The sequence below is a fragment of the Lepidochelys kempii genome, chromosome 4 (assembly GCF_965140285.1).
Source record: "Lepidochelys kempii isolate rLepKem1 chromosome 4, rLepKem1.hap1, whole genome shotgun sequence".
NCBI lineage: Eukaryota > Metazoa > Chordata > Testudines > Cheloniidae > Lepidochelys > Lepidochelys kempii.
Genome location: NC_136383.1, coordinates 115,163,976 through 115,177,256, shown reverse-complemented (window position 1 = coordinate 115,177,256; position 13,281 = coordinate 115,163,976). Strand labels below are relative to the sequence as shown.

At 43.2% G+C, this 13,281-nt stretch overlaps 1 protein-coding gene and 1 pseudogene across 1 annotated transcript in view; both read left to right on the top strand.

The window, feature by feature from the left end:
- Positions 1-6,583, top strand: part of OTOP1 (otopetrin 1) — a 35,984-nt gene extending 29,401 nt beyond the window's left edge. Inside the window, exon 6 of the mRNA XM_073340130.1 lies at positions 5,924-6,583. Coding sequence (XP_073196231.1) covers positions 5,924-6,094 — 171 coding nt within the window. The 3' untranslated portion in view covers positions 6,095-6,583. The remainder of the gene's footprint in view (positions 1-5,923) is intronic.
- The window catches only part of LOC144930532 (uncharacterized), a 256,857-nt pseudogene that overhangs the window by 182,682 nt on the left and 60,894 nt on the right, over positions 1-13,281 (top strand).

The window sequence follows — 13,281 nt, the reverse complement described above, 5'->3', positions numbered from 1 at the left end:
TGGCCACTCAAAAGTTGTCAGTCAATTTACTGGTTGTCAGTCAACCACTATGCTCAGTGGTTTGAGCATTGGCCTGCTAAACCCAGGGTTGTGACTTCCATCCTTGAGGGGGCCATGTAGGGATCTGGGGCAAAAATTGGGGATTGGTCCTGCTTTGAGCAGGGAGTTGGACTAGATGACCTCCTGAGGTCCCTTCCAACCCTGATATTCTAGGATTCTATGATAAGAACATAACATAAGAACGGCCATACTGGGTCAGACCAAAGGTCCATCCAGCCCAGTATCCTGTCTTCTGACAGTGGCCAATGTCAGGTACCACAGAGGGAATGAACAGAACAGGAAATCATCAAGTGATCCATCCACTGTCACCCATTGCCAGGTTCTGGCAAACAGAGGCTAGGGACACTATCCCTGCCCATCCTGGCTAATAGCCATTGGCGGACCTATCCTTCATAAATTTATCTAGTTCTTTTTTGAACTCTGTTATGGTCTTGGCCTTCACAACATCCTCTGGCAAAGAATTCCACAGGTTGACTATGTGTTGTGTGTTGAAATACTTCCTTTTGTTTTAAACCTCCTACCTATGAATTTCATTTGGTGACCCCTAGTTCTTGTGTTATGAGGAGGAGTAAATACACTTCCTTATTTACTTTCTCCATTCCAGTCATGATTTTATAGACCTCTATCATATCTTCCCTTACTCGTCTCTTTTCCAAGCTGAAAAGTCCCAATCTTATTAATCTCACCTCATATTGAAGTGGTTCCATGATTAGCTGTTCCTAATCATTTTTGTTGCCCTTTTCTGAACTTTTCCCAATTCCAATATATCCTTTTTGAGATGGGGAGACCACATCAGCACTTAGTATTCAAGATGTGGGCTGACCTTGGATTTATATAGGGGCAATATGATATTTTCTGTCTTATTATCTATCCCTTTCTTAATGATTTCCAACATTCTGTTAGCTGTACATTGAGTGGATGTTTTCAGAGAACTATCCACAGTGACTCCAAGATCTCTTTCTTGAGTGGTAACAGCTAATTTAGATCCCATAATTTTGTATGTATAGTTGGGATTATGTTTTCCAATGTGCATTACTTTGCATTTATACTTTGAATTTTGTTGCCCAGTTACTCAGTTTTGTGAGATTCTGTGATGGGGTGGGAATTGCCACTGCAGCACCCCCTGCTGGATGCCCCAGGGATCAGCTCTGCTAAGAGTGTGCCCTCTTCTGATAGCGTCTCACCGCCATCACTTCTGCTCCAAGACCCATTTCCCTCCAAGGACTGCAATGTCCCCTTCAGGACACAGCCCTCTGGCTGTGCCACACTCATCCTGCCTTCTGCGGGGACACTATCTCAGTCCAGCCATTTCCTCAGTGGTGAGGGGGGAGTGAGGGGAGGACCCAGGGACTCTGTAGATGACAGCCACATGCTGCGTCTCCTCCAGTCTCAGTCTACTTCCCTGGGCCACTTCCCCGCAGCCCCATCTCTGCCCTTATCTCAGGGCTTCAGCATGCCAGTCTTGGCAGTCAGCCAGGAGTTCACTCTCACTCCCCTGATCCTGCCCAGCACTGCTCTGTCTAAAATGCTAGCATTCTTCCTCCTTCAAGGCATCTAGTTCTTCCTCCTTGGTCTCCAGGGAGCAACTGAAGCTGCTCTAAGAAAAGGAGTACTTGTGGCACCTTAGAGACTCCTTTTCTTTTTGCGAATACAGACTAACACGGCTGCTATTCTGAAACCTGAAGCTGCTTTGCAGCCCTTCTTATATGGGGCAGCCCAGCCCTGATTGGCTGCTCCTCGCAGCCCCTCTCTAATTGTCTGTCTCCTGCACAGCCACCCTAGGGCTCTATTAACCCCTTATGAGCCAGTGTGGGGCAGATGCCCCATCACAGATCCCTTTGCAGCTCTTCGCAGTCTCTTTTGGACTTAACTATCTTGAGTAGTTTTGTATCATCTACAAATTTTGCCACCTCACTGTTTACCCCTTTTTCCAGATCATTTATGAATATGTTGAATAGGACTGGTCCCAGTACAGACCCCTGAGGGACACCACTATTTACCTCTCTCCATTCTGAAAGCTGACCATTTATTGCTACCCTTTGTTTCCTACCTTTTAACCAGTTACTGATCCATGAGAGGAGCTTAGCTCTTATCCCATGACAGCTTACTTTGCTTAAGAGCCTTTGGTGAGGGGCCTTGTCAAAGGCTTTCTGAAAATCTAAGTACACTATATCCACTGGATCCTCCTTGTCCACATGCTTGTTGACCCCCTCAAAGAATTCTATTGGATTGGTGAGGCATGATTTCCTTTTACAAAAACCATGTTGACTCTTCCCCAACAAATTATGTTAATCTATGTGTCTGACAATTCTGTTCTTTACTATAGTTTCAACCAGTTTGCCTGGTTCTGAAATCAAGTTTACTGGCCTGTAATTGCCAGGATAATTTCTGGGGCACTTTTTAAAAATTGGCGTCACATTCGCTATCTTTCAGTCATTTGGTACAGAAGCGGATTTAAATGACAGGTTACAAGCCACAGTTAGTAGTTCTGCAATTTCACATTTGAGTTCCTTTAGAACTCTTGGGTGAACACTATGTGGCCCTGGTGACATATTACTGTTTAATTTATCAATTTGTTCCAAAACCTCCTCTAATGACACCTCAATCTGGGACAGTTCCTCAGATTTGTCACTTAAAAGGAATGGCTCAGATTTGGGAATCTCCCTCACATCCTGAGCTGTGAAGCCCGATTAATTCATTTAGTGTCTCCTCAATGTCCTTATAGTCCTTGAGTGCTCCTTTAGCATCTTGATTGTCCAGTGGCCCCACTGGTTGTTTAGCAGGCTTCCTGCTTCTTATGTACTTAAAATTTTTTTTGCTATTACTTTTTGAATCTTTGGCTAGCTGTTCTTCAATATTTTTTTTGGCCTTCCTAATTATATCTTTACCTTCATTTGCCTGAGCTTATGCTCCTTTCTATTTTCCTCACTTGGATTTAACTTCCATTTTTTAAAAGGATGCCTTTTTGCCTCTCACTGCTTCTTCTACTTTGTTGTTTAGCCATGGTGGTACTTTTTTGGTTCTCTTACTATGTTTTTTAATTTGAGGTATGCATTTCAGTTGAGACTATTATACTGTCTTTAAAAGTTTCCATGCAGCTTGCAGGGATTTCACTTTTGGCACTGTGCCTTTTAAGTTCTGTTTAATTAACTTCCTCATTTTTGTGTAATACCCCATTCTGAAATTAAATGCTACCATGGTGGGCTGCTGTGGTGTTTTGCCAGCCCCAGGGATGCTAAATTTAATTATATTATGATCACTATTATCAAGTGGTCCAGCTATATTCACCTCTTGGACCAGATCCTGTGCTCCTCTTAGGACTAAATCAAGAATTGCCTCTCCTCTTATGGGTTCCAGCTGCTCCAAGAAGCAGTCACTTAAAGCGTCAAGAAACTTTATCTCTGTGTCCTGAGGTTACATGTACCCAATCAATAGGGGATAGTTGAAATACCTCATTATTACTGAGTTTTTTTATTTTTATAGCCTCTCTAATCTCCCTGAACATTTCACAATCACTATCACCATCCTGGTCAAGAGGTCGGTAGTATATCCCTACTGCTGTATTCTTATTATTCAGGTATGGAATTACTATCCATAGAGATTCTATGGTACAATTTGGTTCATTTAAGATTTTTACTTCATTCGATTCTATGCTTTCTTTTACATATAGTACCATTCCCCCACCAGCATGACCTATTCTGTCCTTCCAGTATATTTTGTACCCTGGTATTACTGTGTCCCATTGATTATCCTCATTTCACCAAGTTTCTGTGATGCCTATTATTTCCATATCCTCATTTAATATAAGGAACTCTAGTTTACCCATATTATTATTTAGACTTCTAGAATTTGTATATAAGCACTTAAAAATTGTCACTTTTTAGCTGTCTGCCATTACATGTCAGTCAGCCTGCCCCCTCTCCATTCTGAGAATGATGACATAGCCACATCATTATGACTTCACAGTTTCCTTTTTAGGGTACATCTACACTGTAGCTGGAGATGTAATTTCCAGCTTGGGTACATGCATTAACTTTTTGATTGAACTAGTGTGCTAAAAATAGCAGTGTAGTCTGAGTGGTGCTAGCAGCAGCCTGGGCTAGCTGTCCGAGTCTCAGGTGAGACTGTACGTGGGTGACTAGCCAGTGCTACTACCTGCTCTGCCAAACAGATTTGCTTTGAGGACATGGACAATACAAAACCCCTTAAAGTCCCTTTTTTTAGCTTGTGTATGAGCAGCTGCTTCCCCAATTACTACATTTTTAGGCTAAACTTTGTACGTAGTTATGTAAAAATGTACTGTACATTCAGTAGAACCTCAGGTATGAACACCTCAGAAATGGAGGTTGTTCGTAACTGAACAAAATGTGCCTGTTTTTTCAAAAGTTTACAACTTAATATTAACTTAATACAGCTTTGAAACTTTACTATGCAGAAGAAAAATGCTGCTTTTAACAGTCTTAATTTGCATGAAACAAATAGAGGAACAGTTTCCTTACCTTGTCAAATCTTTTAAACTCTTTTTTTCAATAATTTATGTTTAATACAGTACTGTACCGTATTTGCTTTAAGAAAAAAACTCTGTTGCTGCCTGACCAGTTGCTGTCTGTGGTTTCCTGGTCAGTTTGTAACTCTGGTGTTCATAACTTCCCACCCACGCAACTTCCCCAAACCAGAAACACTATGGGCCTGATTCTGCAACATACTGTACTTCCTCAACTGAAAGCACTCATCACCTTCCAAGATAGGACCATATTCTGTGAAATAACTAGCCCCAAATTATAGGTTTAATATGATGGTAAAAGTGGGCCCTTCCATGGGATCCTTGTCTATACTAGGGCTCACGCTAGTGCTAAGACCGGTTCAGTTGTCCCTGTGATACCACCTGGGGGAATTTTTTTTTTTTTTTTTTAAACTTCAGTGTAACGTGGCCTAAGGGGTTTATTTATCTGTCAACTCAGTGCACAAATGTAGCTCTCCTTAAAGTAACTATTAATTATGTACACACATTGAGACAAGAATTCCTTGATAAGGGTTCATTTACTTGCTGTAGAATTGTTTTATAAAAGTCACTAAGGCCCCAGTTTTAAAGGTATTTAGGCATTGCTCTGCTCAGCACTGCAAGGCCCAAGGGCAACATTTTAAAGTTATTTAGGTATCTGAAGATGAAGATAGGTGCCTGAGGCCAGATTTTTAAAGATATTTAGGTGTCTAAAGATGCAGACAGGTCTTTTTTAGTGAGGTTTTCAAAAGGCCCTACGCACCTAACTCTGCCTGGGTACTTTGGAAAATCCCACTAGGCATCTATCTGCATTTTAGACACCTAAACACATTTAAAATTCTGGCCCTCAGGAGCCCAAGTTGCATTGAAAGTCAGCAGGACTTAGTCTACTATATGCCTAAATAACTCCTGAAAATAGGACTTACTTGTCTCATTCACTTAGGCTGTGAATGTTGAATGGAACAACCCCTAAATACCTTTAAAATCTGGCCCTAAAAACTGACCGTTCTTTCCAGAAATCTTGCTATGGAACTAAGCAATATACATTATATTGTAAGTACACAGTTTTGCATTACAAGCCACCTCTTAATGTACTATGTGGAAAGGAACTCAGGCCACATCTGTTAGCTTTAAGCAAGACAGAGGGCCTGATTCTCCACTTGCTTACACTGGAATAAACTAGGAGTAACTGCTGAAATCCATGTGAATAGAGAATTGGGCTCAGTGATCTTTGACACCAAATGATATTGGTTCATTTGCAGTATCGAAGGAATGAGTATGTTATACCACAATCACTATAGGCAAGCATCACGTGATGAAGATGATGATGACTGATACCAGTGTTGTTTTCTTTCCATGCAGCTTTGGATTCCACCAGCATTTGGTTGCCGCCCAGAGTATGACAATGGACTGGAAGAAATAGTTTTTGGCTTTGAACCTTGGATAATTGTTGTTAACCTTGCAATGCCTTTTTCTATTTTCTATCGTATGCATTCAGCTGCCTCACTCTTTGAGGTCTATTGCAAAACATAATCTATAAACAGTCTCAGTGAACAATGAGTTGAATGCATGACTGAATAAATGAAAAGGGACAGAGTGAATACACCAGCAGCTCGTTGATATTAACAGGTTCTACAACTATTTTAATAAACAAGACTATAGTTAATAGAACTTAATATTCAATATCATTCATTCCCCCACATATTTTATTATACTTTTTTTAGACAGACACTTCGATATTATTGTAAAGTTAACCAAAATGTGTCTGAATCTTTTGCTGTCTAAATCATCTGAGGCTCAACATGTGGAAACAAGATATAGTCTCTGAGTTATTTGTACTGATGCAGTTCTCCTCTGCGTGTTGCCTCTGGATGGGATTTTTCAAAAATTAGGAGCAAAGATCCCATTGACTTTCCATCAGACCTACACTTCTAAATTACTTAGGCACCTTTGAAAATCTCACCCTCAATTTTTAGCAAAATTTTTTATAATATAAACTGGAAACATAATCTGTTATTTAGAGGGGGAAAATTCTATTTAATTTTCGGACTGAGAAAAATAATATGTTATCTTCCTGAGTACACTGTAAGAAAGTACAGACACTGTATAAATTTAGATATGGTACTGTATATAATTCCTTATGAGTTAAACATGATTTTATTCATGAACTCCCATTGTTTTTTACTTACTATATGAAATAACTAATGAATAAAGTTAATTTCTTTAATTGTTCAGGTTGGCTTCCAGATCTTTGAAACTGTTTGAGGGGAAAGCTAATCTTGTAGTTTATGTTCAGCTCCAGGTGACCTGTGTTTTAGTCCCAGCACTGCCACAAACTTCCCATGTGACTTTGGAGAAATTTCTTAGTTTCTCTGTACCTCTGTGCTCCAGTTTGTAAAATGAGGATAATAATACCTATTTATCTCACACTGGGGCCGTGAGTCTTAGCTAATAATGCCCATGAAGCTTGGCAGGATCCTTGGGTGGAAGATCACACAGAAGTACAATTGTTATTTTTCATGAGCTGCTGTAACCATGAATATGTGGTGTCAGGAACATGGGACCTGCTATACTGAACCAGGTTAGTGGTCCAGTGGTTTCTCAGTGACCAGTACCAGACGCTTCAGGGGAAGAAGCAAGGAACTTGCAATACACCATTAAAATAACCTATCCACAAGGAAAGGGGTAACAGGGATAAATATTGTTTACTCCCACCCTGCCTTTTACTGTTAAGCGTACTAGTTTTTCAAGTTCCTTTATACCACACCAACTGCTTTTAGGGCTGGACAAAGTTCCTTACAGCGAGAGGTTTAGGGAGATCAATCTGTTTATTTTATGAAAAGGAAGATCAAAAGGTAACTTGATTACAGTGTGTAAGTACTGTCACAGGGAAAAAATAGCAAGCATTAAAGCACCCTTTAATCTAGCAGAGAAAGGCATAATCAGAACCTATGGCTGGAATTTGAAGCCAGAGAGATTTCAGTTAGAAATTAGGCACAAACATTTAACGTTGATGGTGATGAACCATTGGAAAAAGCTACCTAGGGAAGGATTACAGTTGTCTGCTTAACTTCAACTGATAAAAACAATGTTGCCTGCACACCACTAGATGGTGATCTTACACCAATACAAATAATTGAAGTCCTGACAAAGCAGGAATAGTGCAGTAAATAATTTAAGTGATTAGATTTAAGGAGCACCTCATAGCCCAATTACTTTGGTTTTATTCTGTGAAATATTAGGTGAACAGGTGGAGTTCCATGTAGCTTATCTACTGCACTTTATGGGCTGGATTCCCAAAAGGTCTTACCTAACTGCTACTTTAGGTGCCTAAATCCCAGAATCAGCCCCCACTGTAATTCACAAAAACCTCCGCTTAGCTGCCCCAAATCCTGTAGATGCTTAAACTTGCTCAGCACCTAAAGTTGCCTAGGCGCTGATGTTTCTACCTCTGAGCATGTGCACTGAAGCCCTACACCATGTGTCCAGATGCCCAAAACAATTCCCTCAGGGGAAGATAGACATTCATCTGCCTCACTCCTCTGCGGGGCCTGCTCTGGTATGTAGGCTTAGAGCTCACCTACCAGACTGGCCCCTATAGACAAACTTACATGCCACTGCCACCAGCCAGTGGCAAAGCTACAATGGGGCAAGTGGTGCAGTCATGCCAGGCATGGGTGGCGGGTGAAGCCCCACTCCGGGGAGGCTAGCCCCCAGAGCTGTCCCTTCTGCCCACACCCTCTTGATGGCCACAAGACCCCCTTCATGCCCTGCCCCCGTGGCCAGAGCCACAAGCCCTCCCCCCCTCTGCCTGGAGAGCCCCCACCCCAGCCTGGAGGAGCCCTGGACTGGCCAAAGCCCTGAGCCCCCCCCTCACCTGCCCAGAAGAGCCCAGGCCGGGCTGGCTGAAGCCCTGAGCCAAGTCTCCCTGGCCTGGAGGAGCCCTGGCTGGACTGGCCAAAGCCCCGAGCCTCCCCCGCCTGGAGGAGCCCAGAACTGGCCACAGCCGTGCTGTGCCTCCCCTCCCCGGACCCAACCCGCCCACTGCGCAGGGGAAAAGCGTCTGTAGAAGATGCTTTTTGATATGCCCCATGCAGGTTTCGGGGTGGCTGAGGAGGTGGTATATGTCTCCTCAGCCGCCCTGGTACCTGCAGGGGGCATAATAAAACAAAAACTTCACTGCCAAACCCCACAACTGAGGGTCTGGCAGCCACGGCCGCACCGGGGGAGGCAGAGCCTCCCCCATGCCTATTAGATCTGCTGTCCATGGCGCCAGGGCCCACGAGGATCATATGGGGGCCCATTCAGAGGAAATGGTGCTCCGGCACTTCATCTGGAGCACAGGTCATGACAGCGGGGCAGACAGGCCAAACCAGAGTGGTGCTGCAAACCTGTGCGCTCAGTCACAACGTCACTCATCACTCAAATTTCAACTGCACCACATGAGTGCGGGGCGACCAACGGCAAAGAGCAGAGCCGCTGGGCAGCCAGGACTTGGGGGAGCTGCCCTAGCTTGGGAGAGGAGTAGAGTGCTAGGCTGGGGGTGTGCTGACATGTGGCCAGGAAGGTTCTGGAAGCAGTGGGTGAGGGGCTGGGGATGAGTTGTTGGTGGATTGTGGGGAGTGATTGGAAGGCTGCCGAGTGAGGGGGTGGAGGATACAGGGGGGGACTGTGGGAGGAATGGAGGATGTTATGAGAGGGGAGGGATAGCTCAGTGGTTTGAGTATTGGCCTGCTAAACCAAGGGTTGTGAGTTCAATCCTTGAGGGGGCCATTTACAGATCTGGGGCAAAAATTGGAGATGGGCCCTCCTTTGAGCAGGGGGTTGAACTAGATGACCTCCTGAATTCCCTTCCAACCCTGATATTCTATGAGGCGGTGGGGTAGGCTGAGGGATGTGATGTTGGGGGAAAGGAAAATTTCAGACTTGGGAAAGGTATCCTAGCCTATTCTTGCACCAGGATCCTCTGGGGCCTTGTGTCCCTGCCTCGTAACTTTTAGCTCAGTAGGTAGGGTACTCACCTGCAATTGTGGGAGACCCCAGTTCCAGTCCCTGAGGGGGAGAAAGGATTTGAACAGGGAATCTGCCACCTTTCAGGTGAGTGCCATGGGATATTCAGATATGGCGGGGCGGGTGTCTCTCCTGTTGAAACTATTCCACTGTGAATAAATAATAATTGGGCCAGAAAGCAAGAGTAAGCACAAGATTGACTCTGTAGCTAGCACATTCCAGAGGTGAGAAACTCAAGATCCAGTCCCTCTACTCCAATGACTTAGCACACACCCTTTGGTTTGGCATCTCCCACGGGCTAATGTAGGTAAGGAGCTGCCTTGCATGCTGGTTTTGTAAGTCCCATTCAGAAGTGCCTCTCACTTCCTGTTCATTGCATAGGGAGCTAGGCACCAAACACAGGCATTGTAAATCAAGTGATTTCTAGATGCCTAAAAGTTACATGTAGTGATGCTCAGCATCATCACAATTTTCTTTGTGAATCTAGCCCTATATGTTTTTTGCACCTTCCTCAGAAGCATCTGGTGCTGGCCACAGACAGGATACTGGTTTAGATGGACCACAGGTGTGACAGGGTCTGGCAAGTCCTTTGTTCCTGCAAAATTCTTTTACTTGAACCACCAAAATGTCCATGTTCTTAAAATGAGTCAGTGCATAAGCACATTACTGTAATCTCGGTCTTTCCTTACTACCCCAGCTCCTGGCTCTGCACCTGACCCCGTCCCCAGCCTCAGCATGGAGCCGTACCTGGCCAGGCTGCTGGCCCCACCATGGCCTAGCTGCAGCTCCACTCCTGGCCCCTCTCCCAGCCTTGGCCCCTGCTTGTGGCTTCGTTCCTGGCCCAGGGCTGAGGCTGGGAGTGGAGCCGCACCCAGCCGTGGGCCCGGCTGCCAGCCGCTACTATGGCCTGGCTTCTGCCCCCAGCCTCGACCCTGGCTCTGGCCCCAGACCCACCCTCAGCTGCAGCCCCAGCTTTGGCCCTACTCCTGTCTGTGCCCCCCCGGAGCCATGGCTTCGCTCCTGGCCCTGACAGGGGAAAGGGGGGTGCGGGACCACTGTCCTATTGGAAAGGGTCTGACATCTTCAGAGTCCTGCAGTGAATCACCATGACAATGCACTTTACTATTCTGTTGCAAATATAAGGAGCTAGACTGTGATCACCTTTCCTCACATCACATGGCACCTCACTCCATAAGTAGCCACATTGAGTTCTATTTGGAGTAATGTACTATTCAACATGACTAAAGGTATCAGAATCTGGCTTGAAGTAAAGGGTCCTGTATAGTTCAAGTTTCCTTTTAAAAGACTTCTGCCTTGGATTCATTCTTTTATTTTGTAATCTTCTGTCTTTATTTTTAATCAGGTGTGATAGCTGACATCTATCCTATTCAATCATATTGTTTAGATGCCACTGAAACCAAGACAATGTTATTAACTAAAACAACAAGGCCCGGATTATCTCTCACACTATATCGATAGCTTCCACTGAAGTCAATGGGCATTTCTTGTATCAGCAAATAAACTTTCTTCCCAGCATTCCTGGAGTCACACTATTATTAAACTCAGAGCATGCAGGGAGAGTATGCCAAAAGTTTATATAACTCATTGAAATGCTTCCAATTTAGATATACTACACATTATACTCACCAACATATTTCTCTCTTACTTTCATTCTTATGGGCAAACACACTCACTTATTTCTATATACTGTTGTAAATACAGTTAAAAGCCACAGAGAGATGGTAACCCACGGGTACATTCCCCTCTCAGAGCAAATAGAACTCCCATTAAATTAATGGGAGGTATGCAGCACATTTATAGAAGACTATACCCTCAGGCATCTATTTGAACAAATGCTGTACTGACAAGGTAAAGGAACAACTCCGTAAGCACTTATCTTCCCCAGGCTAATATTGCAGTCCTGAAGTAAAGAGCTTTGCAGCAACTCTCTGAACTCTTAACCAAGGAATCGTTATACATTTTTGAAAATGTTACCTAATATTTCAGGGATGAGTGAGCAAACATAGTTTACAAAATCCACAACCAAACAATATTGTCCAGCTTTGTCAGGATCACCTGGAGCAAGTTTATATACAGTTAATATTGGAATACTTATTAACAATTTACAAGTAGTCTTCCTGGGCCTCACTAAACTTTAATAAATCAGATTGAAATATTTGGTCCATCTCTCCCATTTCTTCACAGTCTCTTGGATAGTTTTTAGAAGACTCTAAAATTAGAAGGCAATTTTCAGCTTTTAATGGGTTTCATAAAAAAGTTCAGAAAAATATACCAATGCAATTTTTTGTTTGATTTTTGTTCTTCAGTATGAGGTTCCAAGATGGAAGAACCTGGAAGATGTTGTTTAGAAATATTTAGAGATTCCTGGCATTGTAGAATATCCAGCCTTGTAGATCTTTTCAAAGGTTTGTTCAAAAACATTTTTTTCAGTGGGAGGTCTTAAAGAGAGAGGGAGAAAGGGAGAAAATAATGCTTTTAAAGCTAAAAGATTCAGTTATTTACCCTACAAAGTAAAATATTAAAAAAAACTTAAACTTTACAGAGGCTCTGTCAAGGTTCCTCCCCCACTCTGAACGCTAGGGTACAGATGTGGGGACCTGCATGAAAACCTCCTAAGCTTATCTTTACCAGCTTAGGTCAAACTTCCCCAAGGTACAAAATATTCCACCCTTTGTCCTTGGATTGGCCGCTACCACCACCAAACAAATACTGGTTACTGGGGAAGAGCTGTTTGGAAACGTCTTCCCCCCCCCAAATACTTCCCAAAACCTTGCACCCCACTTCCTGGACAAGGTTTGGTAAAAAGCCTCACCAGTTTGCCTAGGTGACTACAGACCCAGACCCTTGGATCTTAAGAACAATGAACAATCCTCCCAAAACTTGCACCCCCACTTTCCTGGGAAATGTTGGATAAGAAGCCTCACCAATTTGCCTAGGTGACCACAGACCCAAACCCTTGGATCTGAGAACAATGAAAAAGCATTCAGTTTTCTTACAAGAAGACTTTTAATCAAAATAGGAGTAAATAGAAGTAAAGAAATCCCCTCTGTAAAATCAGGATGGTAGATACCTTACCGGGTAATTAGATTCAAAACATAGAGAATCCCTCTAGGCAAAACCTTAAGTTACAAAAAAGATACACAGACAGAAATAGTTATTCTATTCAGCACAATTCTTTTCTCAGCCATTTAAAGAAATCATAATCTAACACATACCTAGCTAGATTACTTACTAAAAGTTCTAAGACTCTATTCCTGGTCTATCCCCGGCAAAAACAGCAGACAGAGACCCTTTGTTTCTCTCCCTCCTCCCAGCTTTTGAAAGTATCTTGTCTCCTCATTGGTCATTTTGGTCAGGTGCCAGCAAGGTTACCTTTAGCTTCTTAACCCTTTACAGGTGACAGGAGTTTTCCTCTGGCCAGGAGGGATTTCAAAGGGGTTTACCCTTCCCTTTATATTTATGATAGGCTCCTATTCATAATAGTATTTAAGCATGTGTTTAAGAGCTCTGATGAATAGGCTGCTTTCCTGAATCATGGGTTTAGTCTTCTTGGACTTTGATTGTGAACTGTCAATAGGGTTCATGATCCTGAATCCTGCAAGTACTTTTAAAAATCCCCCTACTCCTGCCCTTATTTATTATTTTAGAGAAACTGTTGCTGGAGAAAAGATGGGGTTTGAGATGTGCTT